The sequence below is a fragment of the Passer domesticus genome, chromosome 8 (assembly GCF_036417665.1).
Source record: "Passer domesticus isolate bPasDom1 chromosome 8, bPasDom1.hap1, whole genome shotgun sequence".
Lineage (NCBI taxonomy): Eukaryota > Metazoa > Chordata > Aves > Passeriformes > Passeridae > Passer > Passer domesticus.
Genome location: NC_087481.1, coordinates 27,277,278 through 27,295,284, shown reverse-complemented (window position 1 = coordinate 27,295,284; position 18,007 = coordinate 27,277,278). Strand labels below are relative to the sequence as shown.

The window sequence follows — 18,007 nt, the reverse complement described above, 5'->3', positions numbered from 1 at the left end:
GGGTCCTGGTGCAGGGAATGATGGCAGCGATTCTTGGGCTGGGCCGGGCCAGGCCAGGGGCCCGGGGCAGCAAAACCGCTCTGTGCCTCTGCTGCTGCCCCTGGGCAGGCAACAGAGCACAGCAGGAAAGGCTCGGGGCTCTCAATAGAGGCAGCCAGAGATCTCTCACCCATCATGGGCTGAACAGGCCTGGGGAAATTAATTTATTTTACTATCAAACATACCAGAGCAAGGGAATGAGTAGGCTGCCAAATCCTAAAAGTGCACCTTGCCCACACTATTCTCTCCTTCCTGGGCTTCACTTTATCCCCGATTCCCTTCTTTCCTCCTCTCCACACAGTGGCACAGAGGGATGGGGGTGTTTTGGTTGTAAAGACAGGGATCTGCTAAGGAATGCAGGAGCAACAAAAAGTGTAAACCCCTTGCCTCCAAGTTATTTTAATTTAGAAATTAAGGGGTTCTCAAGCAAAGAAAGATATGAGAATGGAATGACAGTTCTTAACTAGTATGTACAACAAAACAAAAAAACACCAACCAGTGCAGCATGGACCCCAAACAGAACACAAACCCAGTCCACAGCGAATTCCCTTCCCCAAGCAGCAGCTCCGACCGCCCTCCTCCAAAGGTGAGACTGAGAGAAAGAGAGAGAGAGAGAGCCAGCAGCTGACAGACCCTTCTTCACAGTCAGGTGCCTGATGTCAAAAGTGGGATTCCTTCTCAGCACAAATCAGCTGCTCTTCTTCCTCTTCCAAAGACCAACCAAAAGTGTCACCTTCAGGCCAGTTTGTGGTGATTACCAAGAGCCTTGTGATGATTTCCAAGGCAATTTGGATTTCCCTTTGGACCTTGTTGTGTCATAAGAACGATGCACTCACTCCAGGCAGCATCGGGGGCAGGATGGATTGCAGAGCCTTTTCCTTTGCACACCCAGCCCAGCGCTGGCACTGGGCATGGATGAAGAGGCACTGAGGTGACCCTGAGAGCGAGGGCAAGGCACAGGGTGCAGCTGAGCAAGGACAGCCCTGGGCTGGGCTGAGAGGTGAAGCTGGCACTGCCCAGCGTGGACAAGGTCCTTTCTGCAGCCCCTGTTACAGGGGAGCCTGGGCCTTGCTGCAGACATACGGCCGCTCGTTGGAGCAGAACTCACTCCTGAATCTCTCCCCGTCAGCCAGGTACACACAGTCGGAATTGCCGAGGACAGGAACCCTGCAGGGAGGAGCAGAGGCAGGCTGGCTGCCAGGGGAACACCTTGTGCCCTGTGCCCCAGGCCCTGCCCGGCTCCCCGGCACTCACCGGGAGCTGTAGCTGCTGCCGTCCCCCCAGTGCAGGCGCTCGCCCCGTCTGCGCAGCCCGAGCCAGTAATCGCCGTTCCCGCGGAGGCGGAAGAGCAAACCCTGCCCAGGAGAGAGGAGTGGGAGCTGCCCCGGCCCTCGGGGGGACCCGTGCCCGGGGCTGCCCCCGCCCGCCGGGGCTCCTTCCCTGCAAGGCCCCGGCCCAGGGCTGCAGCCCCGGCCCCACGAGCACCGAGCCCGGCCCAGGAGCACCCCCAGGCTGCCCTCAGCCACCCCACACCGCCCGAGCCCCTCACTCACCATTTCCTCCTCATCCTTCAGAATGGCTAGGGAGGCCCCGAGCTCCGAGCACCGTTCCTCAGCCTGCTCCCAGCTGCTGTAATCCCTTGACAAGTAGTAGCAGACCCCATTGTAGCCAACCCAGCCAGGGGGACAGCCCAGAACACACTGTGGAGTGGCAGGTGTCACTGGAACCTGTGCTGCTGCTGCTGCAGGGGGAAGAGGAGAAGGTGTGAGGATTCCCCTCTGCAGGGAGCAGGGAGCCCGCTCTGCCCCGAGGGGCTGGGACCAGGCTGCTGCCCCTCTCTTACCTGCCAGCACAGCCAAGGCCACCCCCAAAGCCAGCAGCAGCACCAGGAGCAGCAGAATCAGCAGCGCCGTGCCCACGGGATGGCTCCTGAACCATTCACCTGGAGCAGGAAAGAGCTGCTGGCTGCCAGAAGCAGAGCCGGCCCTGCAATCTGCTCAGCCCATGGCCAGGGAGCACAGCAGGGACCCCTCAGCCAGTGTGGCCCTCACTCAGCTGGCAGCCAGAGAGCCAAGAGCCTGGCCACAGCCAGGGACACAGCTCTGGGGACGGCCAGGGACACAGCTCTGGGGACGGGCTGCAGCAGGAGAACTGCACAGCCTTGGGGGCAGCTGGGGCTGCTGCTTCCAGCCACTGCTGGGGCCCAGCAGAGCACCAGGCCTCTTCCAGACCTCGGGAAACAGCCACACACCTGCCAGCCCTGGCCTTGGCAGGTGACACTGGCCCCTCCCTAGAGGCCCCAGGGGTGGCCCTGCACTCACCCAGCAATCTTCTGAGGCCCCTTTTGTGTTCAGTGCTGGTTGCTGATGTGCCCTGGGGATCCAGGAGCTCCCTCACACTCCCATCCCTGGTGCAGAATCCATTCTCCACATTTTCACTCACTGCACGCTCACAAGTGGCAGCCCCCTGCTGATGCCAAGTGGCTCCTTGTGCCCCAGGCGAGTGTGGAACCCCGGCTGCTGGTCCCTCCTGGGGATGCAGGAGTTCCTTCACAACTCCATGAATGGAGCACAATTCACTCTCCTCCAGCTCACAGCCGGAATCTCTCTGACAGGAACAAACAGCACCTTGAAACGGAGGCATCAGGAGTGCTGACAGATCCTTTGGGAGCTCGGCCTCGGGAGCAGCTTTGCAGCCGCGCTGCTGGCACCCTGCAAGGGACACGCAGAGAGGTCGCTGCTGGTGCCGGCTCTGCTGGACCCCGAGGCTCAGCAAAACGATGCCGGCTCTGGAGGCGCTGCCGCAGCACCGGCTCCAGCCCGGCCATCCGGGCACGGAGGAGACCGCGGGCAGCCGCTCCCTCGGCCATCCCAGCGCAGGGGGGACACGGGGGCAGCCGCCACAAGGAACTCGCCAGAACCCCCCGTGCCCCTCAGCGCGGCCCCTCCGCCCGCAGCGAGCCCCGGGCTGGGGCAGCACCGACCGCGGGTCCCACCTGGGCTGCGGCCGCCGCCGGGCTCCGGGTACCACCACCACCGCTGCGGCGCCGTCCAGAGGACGCCACGGCCGCTGGCACCGCAGTTTTAAAGCTGTCGTCAGTGTGGGAGGGATTTTGGCCTTTTAGATCAATCAGCGTGCCGGAAGCAGCTGAGGAGCGCGGGCCGGGAGCGCTGCTCGAAGGCGTGGCTCTTTTGCACCGCGGGCGCAGCCCCCTCTTCTCGGGGTTCCCGCTGCCCTGCCCGGGATCGGTTGTTTCTCCGCTCTGGCGCTGCCGGCCCGGACTGGGGTCCTGAGCCCGAGTCGCTGTGGCTGGGCGGAGCGCGGGGCTGCCCGGCCCACGGCGAGCCCCGGGCGGTCCCGGCTCGCTTCCCCCGCGCCGCCGCCCCTCGCTGCCGCCTGCGCTTGCCCCGCTCCCGGGGCTCGGCCCCGCCCGGCCCGGCCCGGCGGCTCCGCTTCCCCCGGGCCGCCTCACTGCCCCCGCGGCTCCCCCTGCGGCGGGGCGAACCCCCGGCATCTGCCGGAAGGGCTCTGCCTGCCCCGACTGCTGAAACCTTAACGCACCGCCTTCTAGAATGTCTTAAAAATGTGCTGAAATGCTTTTGGAAAGTTAATCTTGTGTTTGTAGTGAACTCTGATTTCTCTGAGAAGATTCAAAGCGGTAAATACAGTGCCTCCTCCTGCTCCTCCTCCTGCTCCTCTGCCGGAATCCAGGACATCCCTCTGGATGCCTGGATGGCTCAAAGCCCTGGCAGGGCGGTCGGATACCCTGGCAGGAAGCCAAAGACCCCTGTGGCTTTGAGTTCGACCCATGGAGCAAATTACCAACCTTATACAAAGAATTACAAGTCACAAAAGTTTAAGTAGCATAACAGTAGTTGTCACAGGGTGAAAGGTGGAATTTTAAAGAATTTCACTATGGGGGTCTAGGGACAAGACGGAGCAATTTGGGCATTGTCCTGTCCTTCCTTCTTCTTTCTAGCCTCCATCTTCTTGATGATGGAGGCACTTTGGGATTGGTGTAGAGTAGAAAGTCACTGTCTAACGTAGGTGATAGGTATTGGAAAATAACTGTAAATATCGAATACATAGTTTATAGTATAAAAGACAACACCAGCCCCGTGGGAGGGCAGTGTGCCTCAGACCCACCTGCAGAACAGACCTCGGCAGGCCAGACAGAAAATGTTTTAGATAAGAAATAATAAACAACTTTGAGAATGACAGCCAAAGACAAAACCCTGATTTCTTCCCGGACAGATGGGTTGAGGAAAAAAGACTTTTAACACACCTCGGGATCATCTCAACCAGAGAGGGAACCCGAGACTCCTCCTCCTGCTCCTCCTCCTGCTCCTGCTCCTGCTCCTCCTCCTCCTCCTGATAACATTTCCCATGTGCTATTACACTGAATACAACCTCGAGAAGCTCCCGGTTTGTTCGGCACTTTGCCAGACTCTACATTGTTGTCTCTTTTGGTACAATTGCACTTTAAAAGGACTTAGTAAAGTTATGAGTCCTTAAAATTTGTGGTTACCATGAGTTTTTCTCAAAGTTAAATTACATAGGGTCAGCGTATTTGTCACACTTCTCTAATCCCTCTAGTAAAGCCATCATGCCCTTATTTCAGCCGCACTTTGTTCACATTGTCAGTGCCTTTTGGTATTAACAGCAGCAGAATAAGTTACATTTTGTAGTACCCAGAACTTTTAAGGATATTGATTGTTAGTTCGGTTCTGTTTCATTTGGTTATGGTTTTAGTCTTGCTCAGATTAAGCAAATTAAGATCTGAGTAAAGTTATGTTTTATTACTCTATTGAGTTAATTTTGTTAAGAGTCATTTATGTTGAGGTGGATTTCTGTCAGGTTTGAGCATTCCTGAGTTTGGACCAGGTCAAGTTTCAGTCTTCTTCACTTTAACCCTTTTCATCTTCTATTCCAGTTTCATAAGATCACTTTTTATTCAGTATTAAAGATGATAACTTTAAGTTCTCTTAAGTGTACCTCTAATGCTACTGAGGTGGCATTGAATTGCACTGCAATTAATCTTAAGTCCCAAGTTAATTTTGTTTCAATATGTCTGTTTACATTTAATGATGTAGTTATTTCCTTCTAGAGATGAGACAGACCCAGCTGAAACAGCAGTGATGGAACACTGACAAACACCTGCCCTTGCACAGAAGATCCAGTTTGCTGAGCCCTTGATCCCCTCACAGACTGCACAGGTGCCAGTGCTGCCCTGCCCAACAGGATCATTCATTGGCATCTCTTCTGTTTTATCTCCCACAGATAACTCAGGGGAGTGGGGGTTGTTCTGCACTATGGCTGTGATCCACTGGGAGCTGTTCCTTGTTTCATTGCTATGGATCCAGGAGGGCTGGAAGAACATTGTCTCAAATTCCTGAGGCAGTCACTGCTGATGTATTGGTTCCATCATGTGAATTCACTGATTTTTAGAACAGGCATTGTTCGTAAGATATCATTACCTTGTTTATAAGTGGCTTTTGACAAACTTTGACACATCTCTGTGTAACTCTCACAGACACGTGTCGCTCTGGGATCTCTGTTCTGTTCTCCAGCTGCAGATGCCTCTCTTTGAACAGGCTCTGCAGCCGTTCCTGCCCTGCCTCCTCAGCCTTTGCTCCCTTCTCTTGTTTCAGCAGGGTTGCTGTGCCTTGAGCCAGGGCTGGCTCCTGATTCCCCTGTGCTTTCAGAGTTCCAGGATAAGATCTCTGGGCTCTGTGGAAAGCCTCACCTGAGCTGAGGCTCCTGTGGTCTTTACCAACCCTTCTGTGACACATCCTTGTGGGGCAGGGCTGTGAGCTGCTGAGGGCAAGGCTACTCCTGCTCTGAGGGAATCAGACACAGCCCCAGGTATTCTCCCAGAAGGGGATTGTCCTCACTTTATCCTGCAAAATTGAGGGCAAATGCAGTTTCCCTCAACAAAGATCATACTGGGAGCTTTTGCACATCTTTTTCATCTGTGAAGGTCCCTTCAAATGGAGGGTCCCCTCGATGGCACTCTTACAATGGCTCATCAAGAGGTTCCTCTCAACGGAAGCCCTTTCAGAGCAGGCACAGCGGGGTTTGCCCTCAGTTTGAACCTGACAATGATGAAAATGGGCTCTTTCTCTCAATTCATGCAGGATGATAAAGGTTTTCTCCTTCCATTTAAACATGGAAATCATGGCAAGCAGTGATTGCCTGCCAAGGGAGACACCCAAAATAATGAAAAAGGTGTGTTTTCCTTCAACTGAGACCCTTTAAATTGTAGCTGAATGGGGACCCTCCCCAGTTCATACACAGTCACAGAAAAGCTTTCCTCCCTCCATTTGAATCCCTTTTCTCCTCGTCACCCCCCATTTTTGGGGGCAGTGGGGAGGGACTGGGGGCACTTCCCCCTCTTCACTGCTCACCCCTGGGGCTGCTGCACCTTGCAGAGTGCTGAGCACTTCCCTCCCAGTTCCCTGCCAGTGTCCCTCTTCCTGGCAAGCCCCGGCAGGGATGGGGAGAGCCCTGCGCAGGAACTGGGAGCACCATTCCTGCCCAGGGCTCCCGAGATCCCTCCCAGTGCTCCTTCTTGCTCACTCCCGCTGCTTCCACTCTCCCTCCCAGTTCCCTCCTGCCATTCCCTGTGCTCCCAGTTCCCTCCCAGTGCTCCCAGGATCTCTCCCAGTGCTCCCAGCAGCAAAGCACTGGGGCACAGCGTGCTCTGCTCTGGAAGAGGCAAGGCTGGAGCTGCCAGGAGAGAAACCCCGAGTGGAAAAGCATTCCCTGCAGAGGAAGGGCTCTCCCCTCTCTGAGCACAGAGGCAGCTCAGGCTCCGGTGCTGACTCCAAACCGCTCCAGCTCCGAGTCCCACTGCCCGAAATTGGGATGGCCCCACTTCCCAGCGCCCTGCTCCGAGCTCACACGGCTGAGGGGGCACTGCAGATTCAATAATTAATGCTCCTGGGCACTGCTTGAGCTCTGAGCTGCACACTGTCATACAGCAACAAAACCCTTAACCAGGATGGGTTTCTCCTGCTGGCACAGGAAGAGAAGGAGAAATCTGACAGGAATGTTCTCCATCGTTCTGCCCAGGCTTTGGCAAACACTGCAGCTCCTGCACTTCGGGAATAACAAGTGGCCGATGAGAAGTGACTTTGGTGTCAGTGAGCAGGTTATCATGGATTGATCTCGCACTGGAAAGCAGTCTTCACACCCTACTGCTCTCTGCATCACCCAAAGAGTTTGGAGGCTGCTGCCCAAGGACTTGGAGTTGTGTCTTCCTTGTCAATCTTATCAAGCCCTTGTTTAATTGTAAAAACATGAATAAAATGCAGGGAGCAGTGGTCCAGGGTCTCAGGGCTTGCAGATCTCTTCCAAAGGAAGGGAAAAAAAGTGTTTGTCCCAAGCCATAGAGGTAAAAAGTTCATGTTATCCCCATATATTTTTAAAACGAAAATAGGATGAGTAAAATAGCAATTATTGTGCCAGTGGTGCTCCCATCTATTTCTGTTCTCTTCTTTCACTTATAGCATCTCTAAGAACACTTTTAAAATCCAAACCAAAACTAAAAGAACACTGAGTTTAAGCTGAAGGAGAAGCAATCTGGCTGCAGGGTTGTGGCACTCCATTGCCTGCGTTCCAGTAAGGGAGCTCATCCCCTCTGCAGGCACAAGCCAGATCCCAAAGCCCTGAGCATCAGCTTCTCAGGCGGCGGCGGCGGCGGCGGGCCCGCGCTCAGCTGTTCCCGGTGCCTTCGCCCCGCTCCTGCCGCCTGCGTGTGGCAGCGGCAGCCGCTCGGCCTGCGCTCCGTGCCGCGCCGCGGGGAGCCGGGAGCGGGCCGGGAGGCACGGCGGGAGGAGCGCCCGGAGCGGGGGGACTGCGAGGGGAGCCCGGCGGCCGGGAACCGGGAGCGCGTGAGGGGGAACCTAGGGCGTGTGAGGGGGATTTGGCGGCCGAGAACCGGGAGCATGTGAAGGGACCCGGGAGCGAGTGAGGCGCACCCGGCGGCCGGGAACCGGGAGTGTGTGAGGGGGACCCAGCGGCCGGGAATCGGGGGCGCGTGAGGGGGATTCGGCGGCCGGGAACCGGGAGGACGGACGGCGTGTGGGGGATCCGGGAGCCGGGACCGACGGCGTGTGAAGGTGGCATAGCGGGCTCGACCCGGGAGCGCGTGAGGGGGAACTGCGGGCGTGTGAGGGGGACACGGCGTAGTCGAACCCGAGAGCGTCTGAGGGAGGACCCGGGAGCGTGTGAGGGGGACCCGGCGGCCGGGAACCGGGAGCGTGTGAGGGGGACCCGGCGGGCTCGAATGGGAGCGTGTGAGGGGGAGCGGAGGCCGTGTGAGGGGCACCCGGCGGCTTCCCAGGCTCTCGGTGTCGCAGCACGGGCTAACCCCGTGAGGCATCGGGTGCCACCTCCCTGCTGCAGCGGGGCCATCCCCGAGCACAGGACACAAGATTCTGTCAGCGGGGTCTGGAATATCCCCGGCGAGGGAGACTCCGCAGCCCGTGTGGACAATCTGTTCCTGGGCACGGCGTTGCTGAGCCGCCTCTCCGCTCTGTGCCCCGTCCAGGCGAGACCCCGGCGCACTTGGGCGGCACCACCGCGTTCGGGGATAACGTGGAGGATGAGTGGTTCATCGTGTACCTGCTCCGGGAGATCACCAGGGAGTTCCCGGGGCTGGCAGCCAGGTGAGGCTGAGCTGCTTGAGTGGGAGGGCTGCCAAGGGGCAGTGCCTGTGCTCTGGAGGACCTGTTTTAATATTCCCATCCTTGGAGGTGTTTCCTTATCCCAAAGACGTTGGAAGTGTCCAAGGGCAGGTTGGATGGGGCTTGGAGCAGCCTGGGCTAGTGCAGGGTGTGCCTGCCTGTGGCAGGGGAGTTGGAACCAGATGATCTTTTAGTTCCCATCTAACCTTAGACTTTCTATGGGTTTATGAATATTAAAAAAAACCCAGCAGACATGGATTCAGAAGTGTGTTGTTGTGCTCTGCAAGGCTTTTCCTGCTAAGAAACCAATTGCTCCTTGGCCAGGATTGATGACCACGATGGAGAGTTTCTCTTGATAGAAGCAGCCGATTTTATCCTAAGGTGACTGAATCCTGAGCACAGTGGAAACAGGGTGAGTAAAGCTTGTGTACAGCTGGCATGGTGGCCACAGTGACCTTTTCTGTAGCAGCTGGAGTTTTCTCTTGCACCTCTCTCTAGCCAAGTGGTCTGACTGCCTCTGAAAATCCAGAGTGCTGTCTGTCCCTTGCTGTTGCTCCCTTCAGGAGCACTCCTGTATCCAACAGAACTTTCAAGCTCTGCTAAACCACTTGGATGATTTTTTTTTTTTTACCATACTGTGGAGTGTTTAGGGCAGAGGATTTGCTGCCCTCAGAGCAGGGAATGCTCAGGGCTGGAGTGTTGCTGTCTCTGTAAGGACACAGGCTTTGTCTGGCACAGGTGAAATAATGAGCAGACACCTTCCCCTTCCCCTACTCCAAGATTCTTAAAAGGGCTGGAACACAACACCAAAATTGATTGCAAGTGTGTACCTGGAGTGTCAGGCCCATATTTCCTTTGTTTGAGGGAGCAGAGTGAGGGAGCTGAGAGCATTGCACTCAGGGCTTTTCTCAGGATCAGGAACCAGCAGAGGTCGCATGTAGCCCCTGAAATAATGCTTTTACATCCCTGGGATGCTCTGGAGCAGTTAGGTTATGCTGGTTCTCCTGAAGCACTTCTCTAGTTGAAGAGAAACCTGGTATTGTTGTTATGAAGGAAACAAGATGTATTTGATAAACTCGTTGCAGAATGTAGAAGCTGAGGAAGGAATAGAGATGGAAGCAAGTTTTGATATAGAAGAAAAGAATTGCTGAGCCAGTCTTACTGGATAACCAAGGAGCAAAGGGTATGTTAGTTAGAAGGGGGTTTTATGACTTAGAACAAAGGATAAACCCACCTCAAACAAGATGATGTTTTTACCAAGCAGAAAGATAGCACAAGCAAACAAGTCAGCAAATGTTGCAAGTAGAAAAAAGGTCTCAGAATTTTCCACTGCAAGAAAACTGAAGAACAATTTCTAGCTTAAACTGTAATGTACTAACATTTAGTGATTGGAGAATACTAACATGAATATGGTAATTGTATTAGTTATGATAGGCTATAGATAAAAGTTAAGGTATAGATTGGTTCTACTGTATTAAGATGCTCAGCAAAGAAAAGTATATAATGCATTTGTAACCTAAGCTAAGGGTCTCCAGGCCTGCCTGCAGCTGCAGCTGACAGCTGTAGGCTCAGGCTCTGTCGCCCACGACCCTGGACTGCTCTAACATCTTGCATATAATAAACTGCGTTTTGGAAGAGCCACCTGGAGTCCCGCATCTCTCATTTAGGCTCTTACATATATGTTTAAAGGGAAAAGAGGAAGAGTTATATATTAATTACTGGACCAGTGATGCTCCAGTCTATTTCTGTTCATTTCTTTCACTTGTAGCATTGCTTAGACTATTAAAAAAAATCCAAAACCCACAAACGAATAAAAGAAACATTGAATTTAGGCTAAATGAAAAGCAATCTGGCTAAAGGCTTGGAGCACGCCAGTGCCTGAGTTCCAGTAAGGGAGCTCATCCCCTCGGCACTTACAAGCCAGACGCCAAAGAACTGAGCATCAGCTTTTAGCGTTTTTAGAATTCAACAGTAAGAAAAGCTGCTGGGCAGGGCCATGCTCCAGGCACATCTGTGGCATTTCCTCTGTCCAGCTCTCCCAGCTCAGCTCCTGTCTTTTCCTCTCCTGGCTGGATTTCAATCATGCATTTCTTGAGGGGCTGGCCCTGCACTGATCAGAGCATGAACTGACCATCAGACAAACAGCTTCTAGCAGGGTGGGTCTATCCTAAATGGAACATTTCCCACAGTAATTCCAGTGCCCTAATTTCATTGGCTTTTAAAGGAACCTGGTTTAATACACTCCATTTCTAAATACAACGCTCCTGCACTCCCTGCAAGGGTCATTCTTTGAGCCTTGGAGAAAGGCTTTAAAGCAGCACAGAGCTTGTTAAGCATCAACAACTTAATAAAAAAAATCAAATGAATGGCGTGGGCAAAGCCTGACTTTAAATCCTGAATTCAGGAGCAGTTGCATTGCCAGTTGACAAGATTAGAAAGGTTTCTTTAGCAGTTGTTGAGATGACAAAGTAAGGGAGAGGACGGTTGTTTTGGTTTGAAAACAAAGCCAGTGAGAGACTCCAAGTCAGAAATGCAATTTATTAGGAAAAAGAAAAAAAAAACAAAATACATACAATTATGCAAAGGAAAATAAAAAATCACTGCCAGTCAGAATACAACCCGACACCCTGCTAGTTAGGGTGGTGGTAGCAGTCCAGATGAAATGGTGTTGTTGAAGTAGTGATCCCGTAGGAAAGATCTGGTAGCTCTTTGTCCTCTAGAAACCAGTGGGCAAAGGCACCTTGTTCTGTCCCAAAGCACAGATTATATCCAGGTGGGGATGCTTAGCTCCTCCCCCCTGGGCGGAGTATCTCACAATGGACTGATATCATTCAATGAGTCATGCTGTGGGTCCATTAAACAAATGGCTCCTGGAGGGAGTTCTCTCTGAGTCATGGGCAAGGCATTAATGGGCCCATTAACAGGAGGAAAAACAATGCCCTTCCTGGTTTCAACAGCTCTTGAGGATGGCAATAGAATACATATTTATATTGTAACCTAGGACACCCTGCCTGCCCAAACTGCCACACCACGCCCAGAGAAGTGCCACAGCCCTGCTTGCCTGCACCTGTTTGCCGCACTCCCTAGAGGCCTCTTTTAATCAGCCTGCTATTCAGTGGCTGAGAAAGCCCCACCCCAGTCCTGGGTGACTCACAAACGCAAGGAAGGCACTTACTGAGCGTTCCCACAGTCAGCCTGTTAGCGCCAGAGGAGGCCCCACCCCAGTCCTGGGCGACTCGCAAACGCAAGGAAGGCACTTACTGAGCGTTCCCACAGTCAGCCTGTTAGCGCCAGAGGAGGCCCCACCCCAGTCCTGGGTGACTCGCAAACGCAAGGAAGGCACTTACTGAGCGTTCCCACAGTCAGCCTGTTAGCGCCAGAGGAGGCCCCACCCCAGTCCTGGGCGACTCGCAAACGCAAGGAAGGCACTTACTGAGCGTTCCCACAGTCAGCCTGTTAGCGCCAGAGGAGGCCCCACCCCAGTCCTGGGCGACTCGCAAACGCAAGGAACGCCTGCTCAGCGTTACCACAACCAGCCCATCAGCAGCGGAGGAAGCCCCACCCGATTCCTACAAGACTCACAAACGCAAGGAACGCCTGCTCAGCGTTACCACAACCAGACCATCGTAAAGGAAGCCCCACCCTAGAGGAAGCCCCACCCCAGTCCTACCTGACTCACAATCCCCTGGAAGAGGTATTTTTGTGACACTTTGGCAATGGCCAATACTGGTGTAGCATTTTTAGAATATTTTATACCATTCTCTGAACTTTATTCCCTTCACATATCCCAGCCTTTGCCATGACTCTTTTTAACAAGCACTGAGCCCAGCAGTGCCTCGGCAGAGCTATTTGAGTGTTAGCAAGTGAAGGAGGCCATGTGTCGCAGATTTTTATTCTGTTCATTTTATTCTTTCAATCTTATTGCAGCAGCACTTCACCCGTCCCTCGGTGCAGCTCCTTTAGAGACAAGGGGCCATCTCAGCAGGGGCTGCTGCAGCAGGGCAGGGGCAGGGCCAGGCACATCCCAACGCTGGCGGTGCTCGGAGTCTGTCAGCCTGTGCAGTTCAGGCAGATCAAATCAATCCCAATTGTCAGAGATTTCCACCACCTGCTATTTCCCCCCTTTTCCTCCATGGATTTGACAGCTCTTGGTTTCCTCCCACTGAGCTGGAAAGCAAAATGCCTGCCTGCCCCATGGCCATCCCTGCCACCTTCCACTGCTCCTTGTTTCTCCTCCTCTCCCCTTTACTTTGCTCCACTTCCTCCCTCCTCCTCTCCCTGCCAGCTGGCAGCAAAGCCATTTCAGCCACTGGCACCAGCTGCCTCCTCTCCCTCGCTCCCGTTTTGCCCACTCGGAACTCCCGGAGCCGCCGTGGGGCCGGGTCCTGGTGCAGGGAATGATGGCAGCGATTCTTGGGCTGGGCCGGGCCAGGCCAGGGGCCCGGGGCAGCAAAACCGCTCTGTGCCTCTGCTGCTGCCCCTGGGCAGGCAACAGAGCACAGCAGGAAAGGCTCGGGGCTCTCAATAGAGGCAGCCAGAGATCTCTCACCCATCATGGGCTGAACAGGCCTGGGGAAATTAATTTATTTTACTATCAAACATACCAGAGCAAGGGAATGAGTAGGCTGCCAAATCCTAAAAGTGCACCTTGCCCACACTATTCTCTCCTTCCTGGGCTTCACTTTATCCCCGATTCCCTTCTTTCCTCCTCTCCACACAGTGGCACAGAGGGATGGGGGTGTTTTGGTTGTAAAGACAGGGATCTGCTAAGGAATGCAGGAGCAACAAAAAGTGTAAACCCCTTGCCTCCAAGTTATTTTAATTTAGAAATTAAGGGGTTCTCAAGCAAAGAAAGATATGAGAATGGAATGACAGTTCTTAACTAGTATGTACAACAAAACAAAAAAACACCAACCAGTGCAGCATGGACCCCAAACAGAACACAAACCCAGTCCACAGCGAATTCCCTTCCCCAAGCAGCAGCTCCGACCGCCCTCCTCCAAAGGTGAGACTGAGAGAAAGAGAGAGAGAGAGAGCCAGCAGCTGACAGACCCTTCTTCACAGTCAGGTGCCTGATGTCAAAAGTGGGATTCCTTCTCAGCACAAATCAGCTGCTCTTCTTCCTCTTCCAAAGACCAACCAAAAGTGTCACCTTCAGGCCAGTTTGTGGTGATTACCAAGAGCCTTGTGATGATTTCCAAGGCAATTTGGATTTCCCTTTGGACCTTGTTGTGTCATAAGAACGATGCACTCACTCCAGGCAGCATCGGGGGCAGGATGGATTGCAGAGCCTTTTCCTTTGCACACCCAGCCCAGCGCTGGCACTGGGCATGGATGAAGAGGCACTGAGGTGACCCTGAGAGCGAGGGCAAGGCACAGGGTGCAGCTGAGCAAGGACAGCCCTGGGCTGGGCTGAGAGGTGAAGCTGGCACTGCCCAGCGTGGACAAGGTCCTTTCTGCAGCCCCTGTTACAGGGGAGCCTGGGCCTTGCTGCAGACATACGGCCGCTCGTTGGAGCAGAACTCACTCCTGAATCTCTCCCCGTCAGCCAGGTACACACAGTCGGAATTGCCGAGGACAGGAACCCTGCAGGGAGGAGCAGAGGCAGGCTGGCTGCCAGGGGAACACCTTGTGCCCTGTGCCCCAGGCCCTGCCCGGCTCCCCGGCACTCACCGGGAGCTGTAGCTGCTGCCGTCCCCCCAGTGCAGGCGCTCGCCCCGTCTGCGCAGCCCGAGCCAGTAATCGCCGTTCCCGCGGAGGCGGAAGAGCAAACCCTGCCCAGGAGAGAGGAGTGGGAGCTGCCCCGGCCCTCGGGGGGACCCGTGCCCGGGGCTGCCCCCGCCCGCCGGGGCTCCTTCCCTGCAAGGCCCCGGCCCAGGGCTGCAGCCCCGGCCCCACGAGCACCGAGCCCGGCCCAGGAGCACCCCCAGGCTGCCCTCAGCCACCCCACACCGCCCGAGCCCCTCACTCACCATGGCCTCATCATCCTTCAGAATGGCCAGGGAGGCCCCGAGCTCCGAGCACCGTTCCTGGGCCTGCTCCCAGCTGCTGTAATCCCTTGACAAGTAGTAGCAGACCCCATTGTAGCCAACCCAGCCAGGGGGACAGCCCAGAACACACTGTGGAGTGGCAGGTGTCACTGGAACCTGTGCTGCTGCTGCTGCAGGGGGAAGAGGAGAAGGTGTGAGGATTCCCCTCTGCAGGGAGCAGGGAGCCCGCTCTGCCCCGAGGGGCTGGGACCAGGCTGCTGCCCCTCTCTTACCTGCCAGCACAGCCAAGACCACCCCCAAAGCCAGCAGCAGCACCAGGAGCAGCAGAATCAGCAGCGCCGTGCCCACGGGATGGCTCCTGAACCATTCACCTGGAGCAGGAAAGAGCTGCTGGCTGCCAGAAGCAGAGCCGGCCCTGCAATCTGCTCAGCCCATGGCCAGGGAGCACAGCAGGGACCCCTCAGCCAGTGTGGCCCTCACTCAGCTGGCAGCCAGAGAGCCAAGAGCCTGGCCACAGCCAGGGACACAGCTCTGGGGACGGCCAGGGACACAGCTCTGGGGACGGGCTGCAGCAGGAGAACTGCACAGCCTTGGGGGCAGCTGGGGCTGCTGCTTCCAGCCACTGCTGGGGCCCAGCAGAGCACCAGGCCTCTTCCAGACCTCGGGAAACAGCCACACACCTGCCAGCCCTGGCCTTGGCAGGTGACACTGGCCCCTCCCTAGAGGCCCCAGGGGTGGCCCTGCACTCACCCAGCAATCTTCTGAGGCCCCTTTTGTGTTCAGTGCTGGTTGCTGATGTGCCCTGGGGATCCAGGAGCTCCCTCACACTCCCATCCCTGGTGCAGAATCCATTCTCCACATTTTCACTCACTGCAAGCTCACAAGTGGCAGCCCCCTGCTGATGCCAAGTGGCTCCTTGTGCCCCAGGCGAGTGTGGAACCCCGGCTGCTGGTCCCTCCTGGGGATGCAGGAGTTCCTTCACAACTCCATGAATGGAGCACAATTCACTCTCCTCCAGCTCACAGCCGGAATCTCTCTGACAGGAACAAACAGCACCTTGAAACGGAGGCATCAGGAGTGCTGACAGATCCTTTGGGAGCTCGGCCTCGGGAGCAGCTTTGCAGCCGCGCTGCTGGCACCCTGCAAGGGACACGCAGAGAGGTCGCTGCTGGTGCCGGCTCTGCTGGACCCCGAGGCTCAGCAAAACGATGCCGGCTCTGGAGGCGCTGCCGCAGCACCGGCTCCAGCCCGGCCATCCGGGCACGGAGGAGACCGCGGGCAGCCGCTCCCTCGGCCATCCCAGCGCAGGGGGGACACGGGGGCAGCCGCCACAAGGAACTCGCCAGAACCCCCCGTGCCCCTCAGCGCGGCCCCTCCGCCCGCAGCGAGCCCCGGGCTGGGGCAGCACCGACCGCGGGTCCCACCTGGGCTGCGGCCGCCGCCGGGCTCCGGGTACCACCACCACCGCTGCGGCGCCGTCCAGAGGACGCCACGGCCGCTGGCACCGCAGTTTTAAAGCTGTCGTCAGTGTGGGAGGGATTTTGGCCTTTTAGATCAATCAGCGTGCCGGAAGCAGCTGAGGAGCGCGGGCCGGGAGCGCTGCTCGAAGGCGTGGCTCTTTTGCACCGCGGGCGCAGCCCCCTCTCCTCGGGGTTCCCGCTGCCCTGCCCGGGATCGGTTGTTTCTCCGCTCTGGCGCTGCCGGCCCGGACTGGGGTCCTGAGCCCGAGTCGCTGTGGCTGGGCGGAGCGCGGGGCTGCCCGGCCCACGGCGAGCCCCGGGCGGTCCCGGCTCGCTTCCCCCGCGCCGCCGCCCCTCGCTGCCGCCTGCGCTTGCCCCGCTCCCGGGGCTCGGCCCCGCCCGGCCCGGCCCGGCGGCTCCGCTTCCCCCGGGCCGCCTCACTGGCCCCGCGGCTCCCCCTGCGGCGGGGCGAACCCCCGGCATCTGCCGGAAGGGCTCTGCCTGCCCCGACTGCTGAAACCTTAACGCACCGCCTTCTAGAATGTCTTAAAAATGTGCTGAAATGCTTTTGGAAAGTTAATCTTGTGTTTGTAGTGAACTCTGATTTCTCTGAGAAGATTCAAAGCGGTAAATACAGTGCCTCCTCCTGCTCCTCCTCCTGCTCCTCTGCCGGAATCCAGGACATCCCTCTGGATGCCTGGATGGCTCAAAGCCCTGGCAGGGCGGTCGGATACCCTGGCAGGAAGCCAAAGACCCCTGTGGCTTTGAGTTCGACCCATGGAGCAAATTACCAACCTTATACAAAGAATTACAAGTCACAAAAGTTTAAGTAGCATAACAGTAGTTGTCACAGGGTGAAAGGTGGAATTTTAAAGAATTTCACTATGGGGGTCTAGGGACAAGACGGAGCAATTTGGGCATTGTCCTGTCCTTCCTTCTTCTTTCTAGCCTCCATCTTCTTGATGATGGAGGCACTTTGGGATTGGTGTAGAGTAGAAAGTCACTGTCTAACGTAGGTGATAGGTATTGGAAAATAACTGTAAATATCGAATACATAGTTTATAGTATCAAAGACAACACCAGCCCCGTGGGAGGGCAGTGTGCCTCAGACTGACCTGCAGAACAGACCTCGGCAGGCCAGACAGAAAATGTTTTAGATAAGAAATAATAAACAACCTTGAGAATGACAGCCAAAGACAAAACCCTGATTTCTTCCCGGACAGATGGGTTGAGGAAAAAAGACTTTTAACACACCTCGGGATCATCTCAACCAGAGAGGGAACCCGAGACTCCTCCTCCTGCTCCTCCTCCTGCTCCTGCTCCTGCTCCTCCTCCTCCTCCTGATAACATTTCCCATGTGCTATTACACTGAATACAACCTCGAGAAGCTCCCGGTTTGTTCGGCACTTTGCCAGACTCTACATTGTTGTCTCTTTTGGTACAATTGCACTTTAAAAGGACTTAGTAAAGTTATGATTCCTTAAAATTTGTGGTTGCCATGAGTTTTTCTCAAAGTTAAATTACATAGGGTCAGCGTATTTGTCACACTTCTCTAATCCCTCTAGTAAAGCCATCATGCCCTTATTTCAGCCGCACTTTGTTCACATTGTCAGTGCCTTTTGGTATTAACAGCAGCAGAATAAGTTACATTTTGTAGTACCCAGAACTTTTAAGGATATTGATTGTTAGTTCGGTTCTGTTTCATTTGGTTATGGTTTTAGTCTTGCTCAGATTAAGCAAATTAAGATCTGAGTAAAGTTATGTTTTATTACTCTATTGAGTTAATTTTGTTAAGAGTCATTTATGTTGAGGTGGATTTCTGTCAGGT

At 55.3% G+C, this 18,007-nt stretch overlaps 2 protein-coding genes and 1 long non-coding RNA gene across 5 annotated transcripts; 1 reads left to right on the top strand and 2 right to left on the bottom strand.

Moving 5' to 3' along the window:
* Positions 1–255: 255 nt before the first annotated feature.
* LOC135306292 (C-type lectin domain family 2 member D-like) lies at positions 256–4,239 on the bottom strand. Its single transcript, XM_064429939.1, has 6 exons — positions 3,035–4,239; positions 2,361–2,750; positions 1,883–1,981; positions 1,593–1,780; positions 1,294–1,394; positions 256–1,206 (listed from the first exon to the last, which is right to left on the bottom strand). Exons 2-6 carry the CDS (start codon positions 2,680–2,682, stop codon positions 1,089–1,091), a joined length of 828 nt encoding a protein of 275 aa, XP_064286009.1. The 5' UTR covers positions 2,683–2,750; positions 3,035–4,239; the 3' UTR covers positions 256–1,088.
* Positions 4,240–7,770: 3,531 nt separating this feature from the next.
* On the top strand, positions 7,771–10,370 carry LOC135306291 (uncharacterized). 3 transcript variants are annotated; one of them, XR_010367092.1, is made up of 3 exons: positions 7,771–7,934; positions 8,594–8,711; positions 9,054–10,370. It is a non-coding gene; the product is annotated as an uncharacterized LOC135306291 (long non-coding RNA). The 3 variants fall into 3 exon arrangements; XR_010367090.1 differs by lacking the exon at positions 7,771–7,934 and adding an exon at positions 8,115–8,162; XR_010367091.1 differs by lacking the exon at positions 7,771–7,934 and adding an exon at positions 8,249–8,305.
* Positions 10,371–13,364: 2,994 nt separating this feature from the next.
* LOC135306289 (C-type lectin domain family 2 member D-like) lies at positions 13,365–16,426 on the bottom strand. Its single transcript, XM_064429938.1, has 6 exons — positions 16,144–16,426; positions 15,470–15,859; positions 14,992–15,090; positions 14,702–14,889; positions 14,403–14,503; positions 13,365–14,315 (listed from the first exon to the last, which is right to left on the bottom strand). Exons 2-6 carry the CDS (start codon positions 15,789–15,791, stop codon positions 14,198–14,200), a joined length of 828 nt encoding a protein of 275 aa, XP_064286008.1. The 5' UTR covers positions 15,792–15,859; positions 16,144–16,426; the 3' UTR covers positions 13,365–14,197.
* Positions 16,427–18,007: the final 1,581 nt, after the last annotated feature.